Source organism: Besnoitia besnoiti, chromosome VIII (genome assembly GCF_002563875.1).
Source record: "Besnoitia besnoiti strain Bb-Ger1 chromosome VIII, whole genome shotgun sequence".
NCBI classification, from domain to species: domain Eukaryota; phylum Apicomplexa; class Conoidasida; order Eucoccidiorida; family Sarcocystidae; genus Besnoitia; species Besnoitia besnoiti.
The window spans coordinates 3,042,250-3,063,386 of record NC_042363.1 but is presented as its reverse complement, the minus strand read 5'-3'; the positions used below and the strand labels follow the sequence as shown (position 1 = coordinate 3,063,386).

At 57.0% G+C, this 21,137-nt stretch overlaps 1 protein-coding gene across 1 annotated transcript; it reads left to right on the top strand.

Annotated features, from left to right (window-relative positions):
* Positions 1-706: 706 nt before the first annotated feature.
* BESB_085430 (ATP-binding cassette transporter ABC.B1) lies at positions 707-19,587 on the top strand (the record flags this gene model as incomplete). Its single annotated transcript, XM_029366893.1, has 35 exons — positions 707-739; positions 1,803-1,852; positions 2,008-2,080; positions 2,556-2,652; positions 3,082-3,185; positions 3,522-3,623; positions 3,921-4,071; positions 4,547-4,711; positions 4,951-5,058; positions 5,351-5,481; positions 6,056-6,133; positions 6,671-6,809; positions 7,047-7,125; positions 7,657-7,738; positions 8,265-8,453; positions 8,649-8,723; positions 9,127-9,297; positions 9,511-9,678; positions 10,148-10,209; positions 10,896-11,084; positions 11,725-11,809; positions 12,207-12,387; positions 12,653-12,754; positions 13,579-13,689; positions 14,201-14,307; positions 15,108-15,203; positions 15,769-15,844; positions 16,149-16,273; positions 16,777-16,896; positions 17,272-17,367; positions 17,909-18,045; positions 18,399-18,498; positions 18,644-18,780; positions 18,953-19,119; positions 19,454-19,587. The coding sequence occupies 35 exons, from the start codon at positions 707-709 to the stop codon at positions 19,585-19,587; spliced, it is 4,020 nt and encodes a 1,339-aa protein (XP_029217353.1).
* Positions 19,588-21,137: the final 1,550 nt, after the last annotated feature.

Here is a 21,137-nt window from a genome sequence, read left to right as displayed (position 1 = left end):
GAAAGCGCCAACCTTCGGTGGAAAGCATGCCGGAGGAGAAGACTTGTGCTGTCCTACAGCCCGATAGAACACGCATGCTGCCAGGGAACTAGGGCGACGGAACGGTGTGGCAGGACATTTTGCGCTGGCTTTTGCCCCCGCCGCTGAGCCGGGGCACATGAGAAGAAATGAGGTGCTACTAGTCTGAAAGCTTTCGCGAAATTACGGGTCCATTGTTGACGTAGATCGCGGTGCGTCTTGATGCCGGTTCTGCCTCTGGGTGGATGCTGTCTGAGTGCAACGCGTCTCTGCGTTCCCTCGGCGGGTGAGCAGCAGGTTGATCAGATTTTGTGGAAGGCTCCACCGGTGATCCTAGCGGGAAACTGCCGTTGCCCGCGAGATCACTGAGATACGACAGACTTCATTTCGGCTGCTTCCGTTCCCTTCCTGGAACCCGTCCAGCCGCGTTTTTCCGGGGAGGAGCTCGTCGTTCTCAATTCAGGTTTCCAATCGAGGCGTGGGTGGCAGTTGATGCACAGTCCCATCTGCGGGAGCAGTCTGGCGCTAGGCGCCTCTCGGCTTTACCCCCGGCCCTTTTTGGGTCGGAAAACCCCAGAAATCCGGCTTTTCGCCCTCCTGTGGCTTGGGAACGAAACTGCAGCTTCCCGTATCTGGCGGTCCTGAACGTGCAGACACGACGCTGGATGTCTCCGCAGCAGCCGCCACCATGGGAGACGTACCGCCCCCTTCCCCGAGTCAGGTATGCGGTTTACGAGCGCCTCCACTGGGTTTTCCAGACTCGTCTGAAGAGAGTCACCTCTCTGTGCGGCATGAACTGACGGCGCTGTGCGCAGAAGCGGCTCTCTAGCGCCCCCCCATGAGCGGTCACGCTTCAGTGGCTGTGCAGATTGCTTCCGTGGAACAAGAGGAATATGGGAAAACTCCACGGTTTTCAACCTCGCCGATGGACTTCGTTCCGTGCAACGAGGGCGCACGGTCGCTGGTGCTCAAGCCACGTAACCCGGCACGACGAGCGGGGGGGGGGGGGGGGGGGAGGGGGGACGGGGGGGTTGTGTAGGAAATCCTAGCGCTTGGGTGGCACCTCGTTACCGACGTGACCGTAATTTCGTTTTCTCGCAGCTGCACCTCTGCACTCTACTCGCCGCCTTTGCATACTCCCAGGAAGCTGACAGCTCCAGCTTTCAGTTCCCTAGCTGCTGCGCCTCCACTGCTGTGCTCCACTCACGAGGCTGTAATTCCCCCGCCCTGTTGTCTGCTACTCCGTCACTTCATACTCACGCGTTCCCCTTGTCTGCGCCTCGCCCTCGTCCCGATCTCACGCATTTGTGCTGGCTCTGTCACGTAACGTTTCATCGGCGCACGGGGGGAAGCGCCGCCACAGCAGATTTCAAGGAACGCCCCCGTTATATTGACAACTATTTCCTTGCGCTTCCGCGCGTCCCTCTGTCTCTTCTCTTCGCTTTCAATCCAGACGGCCCTGCAGCCTCTCTGTGGCCGCCCACTGGTCGTTCGTCTGCAGCGCAAGCGAGGTGATTCTGTTTGTGTTAATCGACTACTCCGTCCGCTTCAGCTGCCGTCTCTCTGCACCAACTCCTTCAAACAAGGAGTGCCTGTGCGGCCGCTGTATATTTCACCAGACGTTCTGACTGGCTCTGTAGTCTCTGCTTTTCTGTGGGTGTGCGCTTCCGTTCGGCTTCACCTCTCTCCATCATCCGACTCCGCGCTCTCACAGGACTGACGCGGCTCGAAAGCCTGCTAGTGCTCTTAAGGTACTCGCTGGTTTCTGCGTGCTGTGTCCGCAGGCGTGGAAGCCGACAGACAAGCGTTTGCGCAGCTTCTTTGCGCCCTTCCAGTAAGCAACGACACCCCTCCTGGCCGTGTAGGCGCCCCGGCGCGCTCTCCGCGCCTCCACACGTTTGCGCGCTGCGCTTCTGTGTTCGTCTCTCCCCTTCCCGTCTCCCTGATAGTCATTCCGGCTTCTTCTCTCGCGTGCCGTCTGCTGTGCAGCTTTGTCGCGCGAGGTGAAATTCTCGTCTTGGTCGTCGGCCTGATCTTCTCCCTAGGGGGCGGCGCCATGATGGTAAGGAAGACTTCAGCGGCGAGCCGCCGGCTGCGTCTGCGCGGGAAGACCGCCAGATGCTTCGTCGCCTCTGCTTCTCGGGCGCTCGAGGAGCGAGCGGACGCGAAGCGTTTTGTCTGAACTTCCCGCCTACCATCGCCACGCGAATGGAGACTTTCGCGCTGCCGGCAGTGCCATACGCGGGACGCAGAAGTGGCGTTTGAGACGCTCTTGCCGGCGTGAAGGAGGCGAGGGCCTTTCCGCGTGGACGAGCGCCAGTCGCCGTGTCCACACCACGCCAACAGTTACAGTGCACACATTTTTGCGCGAAGTTTCGAAGGATTTCGCCGCTTGACGCCAGCTTTTCGGTTATCAGGAAGCACACAGGCCGATCCTATTCGAGACTGGCTTCGCTTCGTGTCGAGCAGGTCGACCCGTAGGCGACTCACGTACATATCCTGGAGTTCCTGCACTGGCTGCGCTGTGCGTCGCTCAGCCCATCTTCATCGGGCTCTTTGGCGACCTCTTGACCGAACTCAACACGGGGGTCGACATGGACTACTACGTGAAACTCACGGCAGTTCTCGGCGTACGTCTTCTTGGCTGTCTTGTTCTCCATCGCCGCTGTCCTCCCGTGGTTCCTACGCAGGCCAGTGCCTCGCAGCCGCAGAATCCTGCACACGCTGCCCATAGCGCAGGGGGATCACTTGCGAACGCGAGACGTTGCGGCTACAGGCTTTCGGCGGCGGTGCGGCGCGCAGGTACCTCGCGCCGCGCTCCTGTGTTTGGGGGCCGTGCTGCCGATGCTCGTGACCTGCGGCAAATGCACCCGACAACTCAGGGTCACATATTCGAGAGTAGCGTTGTCTTCATGTGCTCTCGTGCATGCGAATGCTTGTATGCATACACATAGATATTCATGTATCTACATACTTATATATATAGCTTCCGCCCTGCTTGGGCGTGACACCGACACAGGCCCAGGTGCATCTAACGCGCATGCGTGCGCTTTTTGCAGGCAGTGAAGCTGGTTATCGGATGGGTGTCGGCGTCCGCGTTCGAATATTTGTCCGATTGTCAAGAGACAAAGTTCAAGCGCCACTACTTCGCCTCTTTGATCCGCCAGGTAACTGCCAAAGCGGCTCCCACAAGGGACAACCGCAACAGACGGCGTAGTCTCTGCGTCTGTCGGTAGGAGTTACGCGCGCCTCACCTGGCGTTTGCGGGTCGTCAGCAGCTGTGGCGCACTCATGCGCGCTTCCTCGTTTTTTCTCTGTCGCAGTTTCGCACACGCGCCGGCGCTGCCTCTTGCAGGGAGTGCTAGTTGGACTTCAGCGTGCGCCTCGCTGCCGCGTGTATTGCCTCGAATGCTGCTTCCGTGCATGTGCCGCCGCGGACGCGACTAGCAGGTGAGCCGCACAGCCGTCGTCTCCGTTCCTTTGTTTCCGCTCTCACCTCTCAGGAGCAAGGCTGGTTTGACAGGAACGACGCCGGCTCTCTCGCAAGCCGACTCGACGCGAATGGAGCCCTGATTCGCGCCGGTGTCGGGGTTAAATCCGCTACAGTAAGCGCGTCGGAGCTTCTGTCCGCCCTCTGCTTCGCGTCCCGCCACCCGGGCTGGCGCGGAGCAGGAGACTACCAGAGCTTATCAGCAGGGGGTGGCAGTGCAGACAGAGGACTCACCGGGAAACCGGTCGGCTTATTCAAGCCCGGATGCGAAGGACAGGACACCGTCTTCGCCGCGCTGGAGTGGACATTGCCTCCCGCAGATCCGCAGCGTGGGCTGGGCGAGATGCGCGGAGGTAGCTGGAACGAGGATGCCAGTCAACTGTGCCGACCCCTTCGTCCATGTTGCTATCAGACTCTTGAGTTCATCGCGACGTTCATCGGAAGCTTCATTCTGGCTTTCACACGGAGTTGGAAGTTGACCTTGGTCGTCAGCGCCGCGCTCCCGGTGATCGGCGGGTGCGGGGCGTTGCTCGCTTGGTCGCTGCAGAACAGCGAACGACACTGTAAGCGACCGGTTGCCGCCCCCGCTGCAACTCGCCGCGCAGCTTGCAGGGCCTGGCGTCACTCGCTTTGCCTTCATACGCACACACCAGATACTTCCGCGTCCGCGCACTGCCACGGGACTGTCTCAGCTGTTAGCCCTGGTAGAGCCTGCAACGACCTGCACTAGGACTCCAATTCTAAGGTCTTAGCCTGTGCGTGTGTGTGCTGTTGCGCCTTGAAAGGACAGCCTTCATTCCCCTCGACACTCTGTGTACGACTTTGCCTGCTTCGTTCGCTCTCGCCCGTATAGATACATCCATCCAAGTCTCGCTGGCGAGTTGAGTCGATGGCGACATTTGCCCGCAAACATGCAACTCTGGAGTGGCGTCGTATTTGTCGATTTCGAGACCTGAGCGCGCCTTCCCCCCCTGCGACTCAAGCATGCTTTCGCTTTTTGCTGTCCCCTCGCTGGCCTGTGTGTGCGCTTGGTTTCAGCCCTTGATGCGTATAGCAGTGCTGGACGCGTTGCTGAAGAGGCTCTCCGGAACATCCGCACAGTCGCGTCACTTGGGGTCGAAGACCAAATGACCAGGGACTACGCATCCAAGCTGAAGACTGCAGAGCGCGCCTCCATCAAGGGCGGCATTGTGACAGGGTGTGGTAAGTCGGGCGATCTTTGCTCTTGAGTCGTTTGCGTATTGGATGTCTCGCTGCTAAGAGAACCCATCTTCATGGGCTACGGAGACAAAGAAGCTGCGGCGGCTCCAAGCCTTTGGCCTCCTACATGCTGTTTTACAGACCTAGGCGACCGCGGCCACGCGCAGCACGCCCCTAGGTGGCAGATCGAATACGTGTCTGCTGCACATGCAGGTGGTGTGATTTGTTTGTCTTCCCTGCAGGTGTGGGCGGTTTGATGTCCTGCGTTTTCCTCATGTACGCCCTCGGGTTTTGGTATGCCGGCGGCTTGATCGCCGACGACCTCCGCGCGGCTCTGGCATCAGCGACCCGTAAGCCAGCATCCGCAGTAGCTTCTGGCTCGCTTGAGACGTTAGCCTGTCCTCACACGTGTGCGTCTGGTGGCGGCGTGAACGTGCTGTCGCTGCGTCTATCTCTGGTGTGTTGTGACGCGTGCTATTTCAACTTCCCGACGTCTTAGCGTTCCTTGTCGTCCAAATCCACTCTGTCCTTTGTCTCCTTCCATGTGCCGTCCGTTCGCGAGCGTCCTCGCTTCTTCTGCGCTGCTCTGAGATGTGTTTTTTCATTTGTTCTCCGACCTGACTTCGATCCTTCCCGCTGCAGCCTACACTTCTTCTGGGGAGACGCCTCAGCTAGCCTTTGGCGGAGGCGACGTCGTCGTCGTGCTTCTCGCCGTCATGATTGGAGCGTTCAACCTCGGGGAAATCATTCCAGACCTCGGTCACTATCTGAAGGTACGTTCAGCCAGCGCGGCGACCCTCACAGCTTGAGTAGAGGTCCTGCATCTGCTCGGGATAGCCCCCGTCAACTGTCCGCTGGCAGCAGGTCGACTGCAGGTACTATGTGCGGATGCCGTCGGCCTGCACCCTGTGTAGATAGCCCGCCACGCGCGATGCTAGCGGCGTGTCGCCAGAGGCCCTCCCCCTTTGTTCGCACTCCAACTCGCTTGGGGCGGCTCCGGCTCCAGCCAGCGCCGCGACCGCGCTTAGGTACCCTACGGTATACACCGCCAGCGATGTGCTCCGCAGTCGCAGTGAGGCCTCTGCAGACAGTTGTCGGAAGCACGGAGACGGGCGGGTGATTTCGAGAGGCGAACTCGTACTGACGCCCACTTCGGCAGCGGCAGTGGGACCTCGAATGTGTAAGGCAGAGCCTCCAGAATCGGTGTGTGGCACCTGCGTGCCGGGCTTCACGTTGAACCCAAGGCGAAAAAGCTTGAACCGACTCGTTGGGTGTTTTTTCTCGCAGCTCGAGCAGGAGACATTGCCATGACACGTGTTGTGTATGCCCGTTCCCCCCCATAAACAGGCTTCCGAGGCTGCGTCAGATCTGCTGAGAATTATCCGTCGCTCGTCGGAGCTCGACCCATTCGATGCCACCGGAGCTGTAAGTGCCGCATGCCACGCAAAGTCCAAGAATCCAAAGAAGTTTGATTCCGCCCTGTCTTCATGCGCAGTTCGCTAATTATCACTGGTGTTCCATGCGTTTCTGCATTCAACCATTTCGCGAGACGCTCAGCGCGTCTGCATGCACGTATACATTGCAACATAGACGTGTGTCGCAGGCTACGGGGGTCCGCTACGAAATCTGGAGGACTTTCGCATGCGTCCACATCAGGACTTGCTTCCGATGTTGTGCCCGTGAAGGCAGCTAGTTGGCACAGCCGTGTAAGGCAGTGAGCAAGCAGCCGGCTATAGAGAAATTGCTCCATGCGTTTCTATACGTAGACTGATCGACATGCATCCCGTGAGGGAGAGCACAGACGCCCAGAGGATATTTCGAATTCCGTACTGGGCAGTCTTTGTCGTCCAGGCATTCTAGGCGCCTATGGAATTAGAGCGTCGTGTGTGCTTTCCAGGCTCCGGTCGTGTCTTGTTTTCCTCCCACTGTCCTGTCGCCTCGCTTCCGACTGGGGTCCTGCAGAAGGATGTGGCGCTGAGCGGGGATATCGTGTACGAGAACGTCTCGTTTGCATACCCAAGCCGCCCGGAGAAACTAATTTTCAAGGACCTGAATTTAACCATTCCTGGAGGCAAAACTGTCGCTCTTGTTGGCAGCTCCGGTAAGAACTGACATGTGCGAGTTTTCGTATTGCGTGACGTTTAGCTCTTTCACGCGCAGCACTCAAAAGACGCGCATGCGCGAGCACAGTGCAGGGTGCGTTACAGTCCCACACAGGGCATGGGGGAGGTTCAAGAGATTTCCGTGCATTGTGGCTAGCGATACCGCATTCACAGTCAGAGCCGCGAACATCTCGGGCCTGTTGTTCCTGCGCCATGTCTGCCCTGTGCCGCTGCAGGCTGCGGGAAATCTACTCTCGTGCAGCTGCTCCAGAGGCTCTACGACCCCACGTCAGGCACTGTCAAACTCGGAGACTGGTGAGTGGCCTCAGTTTCGTCCTGCGAATTTCAGGGCGGCCGGACGCTGTGCGAACGCGCGTGTAGCGGACACGCGTGCAGCGGACACACAGGGCTACCGGCACTACACCGCCAAGAGTAACTGAGTGCACTGCACGTACGCGTGCGTACCTTCTCGGCGTAGGGTTTAAATGCATGTATGTATTCGCAGGTGTTCACACACGCGTACGCTTGCATGTCGGGGTCCCAAGCAGCTCTCAGTCGGAGGGCGCCGATATGCGCAGGGAGCGTGCGGGCTACGAAGTTCGGTGTAGAGCATGCTAGTATAATTCGTACGGATGGTACACACCACATACTTGCGTCTACGCGCCCAGCAATCTATGTATTTACTTGGGTCTAACCTTCTTCAGATGCATATATTTGTACAGTGCGTGAATTGACGGGTGACATGCCGAGAGCAACGCCCGCTACGGCCAGTGTGTCCTGAAGAGTTGTACAAGCAGTAGCGCACAGCATCGCATAGTTCGGTGCCACGTTTTCTTTCTGATGCAGCCCGCTCAAAGAAATCAACTTGGCGGCATTACGGGCAGGCCTCGGAGTCGTTAGCCAAGAGCCGAAGCTATTCTCTGCAAGCGTAAGCGCAGGACTCCGCCGCCTGCAGTATCCGCTGGGGTGTCCTTATGCTGTGCCTGAGGAGCCAAAAACTGCGCCTGCTGTCGGTATGAAGTGTGTGCCCGTTCTCCAAGGCGTCTGCCGGTGTGCGCGACTTGTGAAAAATTCTCGTGAAAGCGCCGGGAGATCCCATTCAGTGAGTTGTGCTTGGGTGGCGGACCTCGTGTAGTTGCCTGGCGCCTCGCGAGTACACTGGTGCCCACCCCATACTGCTGTCCTGATGACTGGCCTGACACCTGCGTGCGCGGTCGCCGCAGCGTTCTGCGTTGCATAGGTGACTTAGGATACCTCGATTCTGCGTTGTCTCATCATTATCCTTATAGAGTCTGGATTTAGAGGGCGTTCGTGCGTCTCCGGCATTGAGCCTCAGAGTTGCGAGGCCTGTTTGCTTTCATCGGCCGACCTTCCGTGCTCGTCGATACATCCCCTGCCGCCTGGTTCAGAGACTGCACATGCATCCTGAGTTTTGGTTGTGGCGCATTGTGCAGGTTGAAGAAAACATCGCTCTCGGGTCGCCGACGCCGGTGACGCACATCGAGGTTGAAGCGGCCGCTAAGAAGGCGAACGCGGCTGGATTTATTGAGGACTTTGCCAACAAATACGAGACAGACTGCGGTTCGATGGGGGCACAGGTGTCTGGAGGACAGAAGCAACGCATCGCTATCGCCCGCGCGCTGGTGAGAAATGAACTGGAGCGCACGATGCAGAGGTTACCGACCGCCGCAACCAACACTGAAGCACGCCAGCTGCCTGCGGGCACTCATATCAGTATGTTCTAAGGTAGCATGCTTTCGCGCGCCAGCCGAGCCGTGCGTTGCTCAGCTTGTCTCATCACGCTCCTTGCCGTTTGCCCTTCCAAATTGACTTTTCAGGTCCGCGAGCCCTCAATTCTGATTTTTGACGAAGCCACGTCTGCACTCGATAATGCTTCCGAGCACGTCGTCCAGGTGCGTGCGAGCAGACAGCAATGCCCGAACAAGGCGCGGGGCGCCGAACCTCGAGATTGCGCGCCCTCGAGATCGCGTGACGACCGGAGATAGCAAGCAGTGCTGAGCGAGAAACGTAACGCGTTGTCGGTAGATACTGCGTTACGCACATATTTTTTTGGAAATAAACTGAAGAACATGGATAGGAAATCGTAGACCTTAGATAACCAAATCAGTAGTGCAAGCCCTGCGTACGTGTGTGGCCGTGCTGCTGCACGGGAGTCCAGTCTATTCCGTTCCGCGTCTCTGCGAGAAACGCCATCTGGCTCACGTGGGTTTCGCCTGCGTCGTCGGATCTCGCAGACGCCGACGATGCCTTCGGAGTTCATAGCTCGGTTTGCTGCCTCGTGCGTTCTTCTGTCAGGCCGCTCTAGACGCGCTTGTCGCGACGACCGGCTCCACGACCATTATAATTGCTCATCGCCTAAGCACAATTCAGCGGGCGGATCTTATCATCGTCCTCGGACATAAGGACGGGCAGGAAGGATCGTCCGTTGTGCAACAAGGCACGCACGAAGAACTGATGAAGGATGAGGTAAGCTGGGCAGGCCTCGGCACGCTTTACAACGGGTCTTCACTGAACTCTGCGTGATCCATTCCACGCGTGTGACGCCCGCCGTTATATCCACTGCGCGGCCGGTGCGCCGGAGGGCTTGCGTCTGGCCTCAACAGGCCTCCCGCAGCCTACCTGTCTATTAAGGCGTGTGGATGTGTACCCAAGTGACTTGCGGTCCGTGCATGTTTTCAGCAAGGTCTCTACTACAGCTTGGTTCAGTCACAACTCATCGGCATGCACGGAGACGAGCAGGCGGACACCCAAGAACAGCTGACAGGAGAGGAACCGGCGTCAGATACTTCCGCGACCTCCTTCCCTGCGGCGGCCACCAGCACTATCCACCGCCGTGTCTCCAGTCAGGTGAGAAAACACGAGCCGCCAAAGTAGGATTTGATGCACTTGTAGCCATATTTCCTCTACAGCTCCTCGCCCCTCTACCTGCGTCTGATGAGTATATATGCATGTATATCGGTTCGGGGGTAGCACAAAGTATGTCTGCGCACGTGGAGTGTGTAGCCAGTTTGGCGCGTCTTTCAAGCAAGGGAGTCGGATAAGGCAGTTTCGCCTAATGTGGCAAAGTACCGTTCGTCCCTGCCTGTGGAGGACAGTATTTGCATGAGGGCTGTTAAATGATAGACCCGTGGCACTGGCGCGTCCGAAGCGAAACGGGCGCATTGGTTTGCGTAGCCGCGTTGCTACCCTCTCGAGAGTATGTGGCGCGCCCCCTACGTACGAGCATGGTGAAAGGCAGCTACGTCGGTCAACTTTTCGCCTTCGTGGCCGCGTTGATGTTTGCATCTGCTCGTTCGTTTGTCTGTGCCTATACCAGTCCGGCATCAGCTCCATCAAGTCCTCTGCGTCCTTGCTGTCGGAGCAGCTCGCCTCAAGTAAGTAGGCGCGCGTGCAGGTTGAAAGACGCCGGTAGCCGCCGCTCCGCTGAGCAGCAGCGCAGTCCTGTGCCCTTTAAGCTGGGGCATGGCGCTGCTTATTTTGCGTAGCTCGACCTGCTGTTTCCTCGCGGACCGCCGGATGCGGCTACGCGTGCGCACGACTCGTTACTGGCGGATATGCGGGCGAACGCCTGTTTCACACGACCCGATACTCGACACTAGCAGATACTCGAGGCGTTACGGATGCAACCCAGCGGAGCGCTGAGGACGGGGACTAGCACGGTTCAACATGCTCGTAGAGCAAGGCTCGTAAGATCGCTTTGTAGTGCTTAGTGGCGAGATGCCTTCACAGTCGCGTGTGGCTGTGGGGTTCATCTGTGCCTCAGTCTACTTCATTCTGTGTGTCTCATCACGTCGCGAAGTCTCTCCGGCTCTGCTGACAGCCGTTGTGATTTCTAAGCGTGTACCAGCGTCCTCTTTCTCATCGGTGCACGCGCGTCCATCTGCTGCGCGCCCTCAGGTTATTTAGTTTGATACTGCCCTCAATGCGTGCACGTATTCATTATATATTCATGAAGATATATCTATTCATGCAACTCCAAGCGTGCGTGCAAGCAGAGTGTCGGGGGGGGTAGGGGTTGGGTCAGTGGACGAGTCCGGGGTTGTGGTTCGAGTTTTCCATCGTAGGGAAACCAGCTTATCCTGTCCCGCTGCGCCTCCAGACGTGGAAACGGCGAAACGCACTGGCTGGCGGCCGTTAAAGAAGACCCACGCGGCGAACGCCAAAGAATCTGCCTCGAAAAGGCATCTAATCGGACTCGCGTGGAAGCACTGGCCGTGGTTCCTCCTCACTCTCGTCGCTGCAATCGCTTCTGGGTATGGAAACGCTGTCGCAGTCGCTTGCGTGCTCGCTGCGAGCTCTCCCTGCGGTGTGTTGAGAGGGTTGGAGCACTGCCGCCTGAACGTATACAAATCCGAGTGTATAACTTCCTACACACACAGGAGCACATACTCATATGTTCATGCATTGCTGCTTTTCTGCTTTTGCTTCACAATACCGGCTGACGGGCGTGGCGCGTGAGCGTTTCGACCGAGCGGTGACGGATGTTGAAAGCCTCCGTGCAACGCTGATCACAGCCTTAGTTGCACGCCCGGTGACCGTGCAGCCCGCGACTGCTGGTTGAAGGTTCGTTTAATACACATACATAAATTTGTATGCATTTTCGCCTGTGCCAGTGTAGGAGAGCAGTTTACATTCTGTGTTTCTGTGTAAATCTTGGCATGGCTCTTCTCACGCAGAAGTGTGGCATTGAAGACGTATGCGTATCACGTGGACTATACGTTTCTTTTTCCGGTACCCATTCGGCGAGATCGGTTTGTGCGTATTTCCGCCCTTGTAAGTCTGCCACTCCCCAGCTTTAAAAGTGCTGTTTCCGAGATGCATTGCTTGTGCTCTTTGTCCTTCACCCCTGACGCCTTCACCTTGAACGTTGCGAGTGGTTTCGTTTTCTTCCAGAGCGGCGTTTCCCCTCTCGGCAATTATCTTTTCCAATTTCATCGCTGTGTACTTTAACCCGGACCCCGACGAGATGGAACGCGAGGTGAGCGGCAGTGTGCCAGATGCAAGCGACGCGCCGGGGAAGGCTGAACTGCTCACGGAGCGAGGGAGGGACACGGCGACGTCGCTGCGCACGCGACTGGTTGCAAAAGGATATCCTACTCGTAGCACGCTGGACAGCACGGCGAGCCAGCTGACTGCACATGCCGCGCGGACCTCGACTCAGCAGCTGGAACGTCTAGGGAACGCCCGCGATGTGGAGGCGAACCGTGTGCCTAGGGGCGCCACATCCACGCGTCCTGGACGGGAAACTCGAGTTTAGGCGACGCGCGGCGGCACCATGCGTGTTTTCGAGACAGGCTGGGCAGGAACTCGAGAGGAGAACGCGCTAATTGAATTCGGCTCTCCCCCGCATCCCTGTCTTTCGCTCTGTCTCTCAGGCGGATAAGTGGGGTTTGGCGTACGCGATCCTCGGCATCGCCTTTTTCTTCATCGAGTGGTTCAAGTTCCTCGGTATCGAGAGCATGGGGGCGAAGGTGACGACGGACCTACGGCAGAGAGCGTTCACGCAGACAATTCACCAAGACGTGGCCTTCTTCGACGACGCGAAAAACAGTGTCGGTAAGGCGAGAGCCCCGAGACGAGGTTACACAGCGGGCTCCTTGCAGCAGGACAAAGCGAGGCTAATCTGACCGTAGGTCAGCGCTGCTGTGCGATGGCGCTCCAGGCGCAAGTGCCGTCTTTCGCCGGACACACAAGCGGCCCTGAATGTTCACACGTTGCCGATGCTGCGCGCATAGGCCACTGCGCGTACCTGTACACGCCTATGCACGCAAAGAAACTAAACATGTTGTTGTTGTCGCAAACGTTGTCACATGTGACGCAGGGTCGCTGATGTCCATACTGTCGTCTGACGTGCTCGTGGTTACGACGGGAAGCTGCGGAAACCCGATGGCTCTCGCGACGACCATTGCTGCGATTGCCGCCGGTAAGTAGAACACAATCGACACCGTGAATGCATCCTATGCTCACGTACTGCCGTTCGTAGATACACCTCCCGTGCCTTGCTGTCGCCCTTGTGTTTATTCTGGCCTGGAGTGAAGCGGCCAACGGAGCGGCGGCGTATTTTTGCATTGCCACGTTCCATCTTGAATTTCCTGACATACTCCAGTCGCCTCCCACGCCGCTTGAACTGCGTTGCCTGTTGACTTCCACTTAGTAGCCGTCAAGCCTCGAAAACAGCCAGCCACTTACACGTGACTTCCTACGTGCAGCGTCCCATAAGCGTGCCCGTGCCCGTGGTCGCGCCGCAGCCTAGACCTGGACTACCGTAATGGATTTCTCTCTGGAGAGGCCTGCTTGTATTCGTTGCACCTTGTACACGTGTAGCTCGTAGACGTTCACATGCACACTGTTCGCGCATCTTAGACGCGCTCGCGTTTGGTGTGTAGCCTGCCGTGCACTTCCTCCGGAAGGCCGGCGTGGGCAGTTCATATTCCGTCGCCGACACGGCTGTGTGTCGCACTGGCCGCGCGCCGCCGGTGGGGAGCCCGGTTCGTCGGTATTTAAGTTCTCAACATGTCCATGAAATATCAGCAACGATAAAACCTATTTGGCTACTGGAAGCCTTAGGTTCTGTAGGGACTTCGCTGAAGACTCTTAGTGGACGGAGATCACTTGTGGAGCTGAGGCAAAGCGTAGGAGCTGTCCTAGAGAGAACGGCGTCCCGGAGACTGATGTGCGTACCAGCTCTGCGACAGAGGAAAAGCAGTGGCGGTGATTGTGGGGTCGCGTCTGTTCTCGTTCCTCTAGGCTGTGGCGTTGCGTTTGCAAGCAGCTGGAAGCTGGCATTGGTCCTTCTCTCCTGCATGTTCGTTCTCGCTCCTGCAAATATGATGGAGGAAAAAATCCTGCACTCTCAAGGTAGGTCGTGGCAGGCCGTCAGCCCGCATGGAGTTCCGGCTCTGGTGCGACAGGCAGAAGTGTAGGTGATTTCAAACTGCACTGACGAGTGCGGCGCGGGATCCAGTACTGTGTGTGTTCGCTCGGGTGGTACATTCGATTCTGTTCGTAGCAGGCAAGCGTTTACCAGCAGGCGTATTGACTTTTAAGCGTCCAAGTGTTACCAGTGACTTACCGCTCTCAGTTACCCCCCTCCTGCGTGACGATGCCGAACCTGGCTGATGCTGAGAAAGAATCCGCGGGTGCACCCTGGCTGGTGGAGGCTTTACGCGGGAATATGGACGGTCAGTAGTGCGAGCGCAGGTGACCCTGTTTGCCGCCGGTCCACAAGGCAGCGAGTTTCGTTGTTGACTGCAAGACGACACCGCCGTGAATCACACCTGGCAGTTGCGTTGCAGCCGCAGATGTAATCACTGACGAGCTCACAGAGAACGGTCATTCTGCTCCCGTGGCGGCTCGCTGCTGCGCACAGGCGACGGAGACAAGATGAAACCCGCAGACGCCAAGGACTGCCCCGAGCAGGTGCTCATTGAGGCAATCGGCGGCATCCGCGTGGTGTCGGCTTTCGGTTTAGAACAGGTGAACGTGGACAGTTCTGTCTAAGCGAGTAGCTCTGTAGTACGCAAGACGCGATCTTGGGGGAACCAGGCGCTTAGCGCGCCAACCTCCGCATGTATCCAGAAAAGATGGTCGGCCTTCCATTGGTACAAAAGGCGTTTTGCACTCGCGCGAAGTAACGCCAAACAAACATACGAACGCCGCCCATCCCTCCAATTGATTGCCACACAGGTGGCGGTGCACACACGCGCACAGAACGCTCCAGCTGTAGCCTGCGATGTGTTCACACTGGCGACCAAGAGATGGCAGCCACGGAATATAGTAGGGTAAATCGAAACAACGGCAAGGCAGGCTCAGCGCCTGCGCACATACCGATCACAAACTGGAATAAACTGACGCATGCTTATCCATGAACCCGTAGACGGCCGCTGGCGATGTTCTGTGTATGTGACATTCTGAGCGTCCTCTTCCGTCCCTGCCTCCTCACGGCGTGCAGATATGTTCATTCTGGTGAATACGCGTATGCGTCCAACGGGTGTGCAACCCCTACAGAGCAGGCCATCTGCTGACCGCATTGCGCAAGCCATCAATGTGTGCATAATTACTAGGGAGGAGGACGCGTGCTAGTGTCGTCCTTTATACGACGCGGCTTGATTCTGTGGAAACTGAATTTGAATGGCTGCGATGGATTAGCGCGTGCGGCTTGTGTCTTGGGAAGAACACTGGCGACACTCCTACACCCTCGTCTTCTCTGTCTGCGTCCTCTCCGTCTTTCCAACTTCTATGCCGTTTTCTCTGCTTGTACGCTTGCCTGTCTGCAGCATTTCATTGATCGCTACACAGAAGGTCTTCAGCGCGATGCAAGCAGGCAAGCAAAGAGCGCATTGTCGGTTGGGTTCTTCTGGGGGTTCAGCCAGGTGAGTCGCCGCGTGCAGCACACTGGAAGCTTCTCAAACAAAGCGTGGCAATGCATGTGGCAGCCGAAGCGCCTCGTGCAACACGCAACGTTTTTTATTGCGTCTGATTGGCTACCGGCGTAGGCTCCCGCTTCTTGTGATGTGGCGACAACGCTTCATGACTGCACAAATGCTCGCGTGCGCAGGCGCCGCACGCAACGGCTAACCTGCACAGATATAGCGCCTAGGTATTTCTAAGTGAATACATGTAGAGTATTATATACTGTCTGCTTCATACGGATGCCGACGAGGACACCGGACTACGCTAGTTCCATATATAGGAACGTATGCGCGGGGCCGAAACTAACGTACGACGCAGAACGAGCGGCGTGTTCAAGATTTGCACAGGCAGATAGGCCCAACAGCTTACGCGATGGCATCACATCCTCAGAGTTTCAGTGCAGAGTCATTGGGATGGAAAGCATTGGTGTTTTCGTTGTGGCGGCATCAGGCAGGTGATACGATGGGTGGGCATCGAGGTCCAGCAGCTGCGCTCCGTCTGTGCCTGCGTGATCCGTTGCCTCAGGGTGTGCAGTACGCCATCAACGCTTTGGGGATGTGGTACGGAGGACGGCTCATCGCCGAGGGGGCGACAGCAACAGGTAATGCTTTTCCCTTTTCCGCGACATTCGTGCGGTCCATTCCTTTTGCGCGAGTCGCAGGGGCCAGCCTTATCTTGCACAGGCACGGTGTTCATTCCTCTTGCATGAGCGAATCATCGACATTTCCCTATAACCTGCCCGCTTTCGCACGCGGGGGTGTGGCATGCCATTTCCTCCACCAAAAAACCTCTGAGTCAGTGGCCCTCCGGATCCAACCTTGCAGCCGTAAATTCTGCCGCGAGATGACGTTCCAGCGGTTGCAGAGAGTTCGTGTGCGCGTCTTCTGTGCCTCGCGCTGTTTCAGACATCATGCAGGCCATCTTCGCGCTCCTGTTTGCCGGCATTTCAATTGGTCAGACGGTCATGTTCTCGACAGACAACGCTAGGGCGCAAATGGCGGCTGAGCGCGTCTTTAGCCTGATTGAGAGGGTATGCTTGTCCCGTAGCAACCAGAAAAGAAAAGGCATGTAGTGCTGTAGCTGCGTGCGGCTTCGCACTGCACGAGCTGTCGGCCGTGGTGAGCGCCGAGCCTCTCTTTTCTGTCTGAGCAAGCAAGGCTCTGAATAGCCGTCTGCAGCACTTTGCACTAGATATTGACAGCCTACGTATGCGGTCCGATTCTCGCCAAGCTTTTCCCGACTCCCATCGTCTTCAGAGTCTAGAGTCCCCTCCGCTTGTTCGTCGCCTTCGCAGGCGTTTAAGGTTTAGAATCAATCCCTCGTTTCTTCCTGGGGCCAGCTACTCTGTCAGATTGCAATTTTCCGGGCTGCGTGGGAGATGCCTGCTGAAGGCCCAGCCCGGAAACGGGCGGCCTGTATGCCAACGCGTGCTGTGTCACAGAACTCATTCACCCTGTCTAAAACAAGCTAGCTCGCTAGCTGTGCATAAGTCTCCCTGTGCGCGGCGGCGCCTCTCGCAATGTGTGTCCGCAGCCGTCGGTCACCGATACCAGAGACCAGGGCGGAAGGCGATTCAACGACCACTCAGAAAAGGGGGCAGACGTGGCGTTCACCAAGGTCAATTTCCGCTATCGAACCCGGCCTACTGTGCCAGTAAGAGCCAGCGGAGGCTGCCTCAGAGCCAATAGAACCCCGTCATCCTGGACAAAGGCACAGCGCGCAGTTGCTGTCGGCCGTCGTTGAGCCGATCCAATACCAGGCACTTCTTCGTGGTGCACCTTCGCCTCTGCGTTGCCTGCCAAGCCAGCGCCAGCGATCTAAGCCTCGAGACGCATGCGGACAACTGTGTTGTTTCACGGGTTTCCAAGCGGAGGCAGAACACCAGCTGTGCGCTCATGGTGTGCGTGCTGCTCTGGCAAACGGGCAAGCAAGACCAAAGCGAGGTTGTCATAAGGGGCGGCCCTGCATATCTGTGGCTTCAGCAGGCTAACGCCTCACCGCACGGGGTCTCTGCTGTGTGAGCTTCAGGTGTACAAGGATCTTTTCTTCACTGTCGCGGCCGGCGAAACCGTCGCCCTTGTGGGTCCCTCAGGATGCGGGAAATCGACCGCGATTCAGCTTATCGTAAGTCCAGCCAAAAGGTGCTTCTGCCAGGGGAAACGAAGCAGGGTGGTGCGCGCACCAGGGGTTCTGGATATTGCCATTTCGTTATCCGTTTCGAGTGTCGTGAAGAGGCTGAGAAACCAGCAGTAAAGGCTGGGGGCGGCGGCACGTCCCATTCGTCACAGCGCACTCAAGCGAGAGGTGTGGGACGACAAGCGCCTGCCTTGATCTGGGATATCCATTCGAGAGTTGTATTACTCCAACTCTCGTGCATGATCACTATGATAGCGGCGGCAGAACGCGTGCTCGTCGGCATAACCCCTTCGTATGAGGCCACAGTCTCTATCGCCTCGTGCGTCTGGGTGCTTCGGCTGCTGGACCCGCAAGGCGGATGAGAACGTGGCAACATACTCGTTGCACTTTCCTGTGTGTCATTCTGACCTGTCGAGGATGCCGGTAGACAGGCGTTTAACAAGCGCCACTGTTTTCTTCGGCCAGAACGCTGTCGCGTGTTCATCGTTCTTTATTCGTTCGTGTTTTGGGCGCTTGCCGGATGCCGTAGGAACGCTTTTACGACCTCGAGAGCGATGCGGTCGTGGAGAGGGACGACAAAAGCGGAAAGGGAAAACCCAAGCGAAAGAGGAGGAACGGCGGCTCAATCACCTTCGACGGAACTGAGCTGAAAGAAACAAACGTCAGGTGAGATGGAGAGACAACGCGGCACGTCATCGTTGTCTCACCGTCATGGAAGACGACGGACCACAGTTGTCTTTGTCGTGGTTTCGGACTGCAAACATCTGGATTCACGTTCGTCATTTCACCTTCTTTGTTTGATGGCGGAATCGACTTATGGATGTCTGGTGCACTCTCGCAACTACTATAGCGCAGTAGGACTTCGTGGAATCGATGTCGCAAGCGTGGCGCTGGGCGGAATCCCATAAATTGCAGGGATTTTCTTCATGTCTTCTCTTCGTTCGCGGTTCCACTTTCTGGGCCGTTCTGCTTCTGTCTCAGCGCCTCTTCCGCATGCCGATTCGTGTCCTGTTCTTCAGCTCGCTGCGTCAGCAAATGGGCCTCGTCGGCCAAGAGCCAGTCCTGTTCAACATGAGCATCGGAGACAACATCCGCATTTCCAATCCAAAGGCATCTGAGGTATAACAAATTGCCCACATACAGTTTTTATGCGAGGGATCTCCCTCCGGTTTGATCAGGTCCAACTCTGAGATCCCTTTTGTCGTTTCAGCCCTGTGCGCCTTCCATCCGCAGTAGCACAGTGTCTGTCGCGCGTCCCCTGCAGGCAGACGTGGTTGCCGCAGCCAAGCAGGCGCATGCGGATACGTTTATTCGCTCCTTCCCGAATGGTTACGAGACATGGGTGGGTGCCGGTGGAAGTCAACTCTCTGGTGGCCAGAAGCAACGTATTGCGATCGCCAGGTAAGGCGCTTGGCTGCCGCAGTGATGAGTCTGCTGGCGCTGCCCCCGGTGACGCTGATATGCCGCATGCAGTCGCGTCAGAGATACACTCAGCGATACTGGGCTTTAGATAGGGGTCCGCTCCGAGTGTTGGGATGTTTAATTACTCCGCACATCTGTTTCCTCTGTGCAGAGCGCTTGTGCGCAAGCCCCGCTTGCTTCTGTTGGACGAAGCAACATCTGCGCTGGATGCCGAGGCGGAGCGCCAGGTTCAACAGACTTTAGACGAGCTCGTGGATCAGGGGCATAATCACGGCACTATCATCGTGGCGCATCGGCTATCCACTGTCAAGAACGCAAGTAAGAGAGGCAGGACTGTGACACGTCACGAGCACTGCACACCATCTTACACGTACGACGACCGGTTTTCCATGCATGCACCCCATATCATGCCGATGTGTTTTTGTGCGGCGGGGACCCGACGCTTATATGGCATCAGAGGTTGCAAGGAGAGAGCTTTGTCAGGCGCCGGTAGATGAGAAACATTACCAGGCTGTTAGTGTTTTAGCTTCTGTCCAAAATACACCGATATGATGCGCACCTGGGACGTCGCCACGGGCTTGTGTGACACGCTTGGATTGTGCGCATTGTGACACTTTGTTTCCTAGCGTTTGCCGTGCGCTTCCCATTTCAGACAAGATTGTCGTTCTTAGCAACGAAGATGGCCGTGGTAGCCGCGTTGTGGAAGTTGGAAGCCACGACGAGCTCATAAAGATCCCGAACGGAGCGTACCGACAGCTTGTCAACATGGCTCGGTACTCGTCCTGAGGCGATGGTCGTGACAGGGTCCTGCAGCAGCGTGTCCGAGTCACAGGACCTTCGACGAGTAGCAAGTGAGAGCGCACGGTATTTGGTTTGGTGTCGAGGCGAAGTTCACCATGATGCCATCAAGCCGCGGCCTGCGAAGTGGCAGATTGTGCGTGTGTGCGCGCACCTCGCTCTGCCGTCTGCAGAGAAAGAAGTCTCGTTGTGTGTGTAATGCTGTTCCACTGTGGGTCGCCCACATGTCCTGAGTCAGGGCTGAGCAGAATTTGTTCGCGCATGCTTATTTGTACGGAATGAGCTGGACAAGGCGCCGCAGTACTTGTACCTCCAGTCTTTTCTGAATTTAGTTTCATAGCATCACCACCACTAAAACTACGTTGATCCGGAGTGTTACGAAGGCAAAGGAAATTGTATGAATCAACCTTGGTTTGGCCACTCTTTCCTGGCTCCTCACAAATTCGCGTCAGCGAAAATCTGTTTTAGTTTCTTTTGGAAATGTATGCCCGCACGCCACTGACACCGGGATACGCGAAGAAGAAGGAAGCCCCCGCGGTGGATCTCCCCGGAATTCCGTTGTGGCATCGTCGTGGTGCACGTACTGGCCATCGTGGTGCTCCCGTCTTTCGTGTCTGCCCTGTGTATGCTGTATGCTGCGGCGACCAAAGTTCTGCCCGAGTGCAGTAAACGCCTAAAAGCTTATCGCCGGCAGGTGACGGCGCTGGCACACCGCGGGTCTGATGCGTAGTTTTCATCGGGTGCGTCGACACTGACAACCGCATTCGCACGGGGCCCTCATTTCGCGGAAAATGTGATTCAGGCCGTTGCTCCGTTTTCGTTGCCGCACAGGACATCTCCTCGAAGCACGGACAGATCCATAAAGCTCCCTGTCGCAACGCATATTTGCAGGCTATTTGGTTTGCCGATCTTGGACATCCGATTCCGTGGGGTTTAGGGTTTTGAGAGGATTGGAATGGAAGGGAATGAGCAAATAGCGCCAGCGTTACGTCTTGCACTCCGCTGTGGTTAGCGCTACGGTGCCGTAGGTGGTTCGTCTACACTAGTAATGTGAAGCTTCGCCTGAGCTGTCTGTTGTATCAAGATTATCTACGGAAACGGCAGTGCTCACACCTGGCGGGGGCGTTTTGGTCGAGGAATGCAGTTCGTCATGCTCATGTTTGTATCGCACATGGTACCTACGCCTCCCCTTGCTTATGGTCGTTTCGCACGAAAAGCACTCGCGTATAACTGCGCACCACTGTTTTAGTGTAACGGTAAATCAGTTAGTGCTCCACGACTGACGCCGGAGTTGCCGCCCATACGACGGGTTTTGTCTTCGTTTTTGCTAGACCGGCCAAAGGTGCTGCTTGACCTGTTGCACTCCACCCTATCACGACGTCGCAGGGGGCGACCGTGGTGTCTACTCCATAGTGAATGGGCCAGGCTTGCTAAAGGGAGTTTACTTAGCGTGGGGCTGCAAGCACAAGGGTCGCTACAGTTGTTTGACGGGTCACTGTCCGCCAGATATGATTGTTTCACCCCTTTCAGGTGCCAAC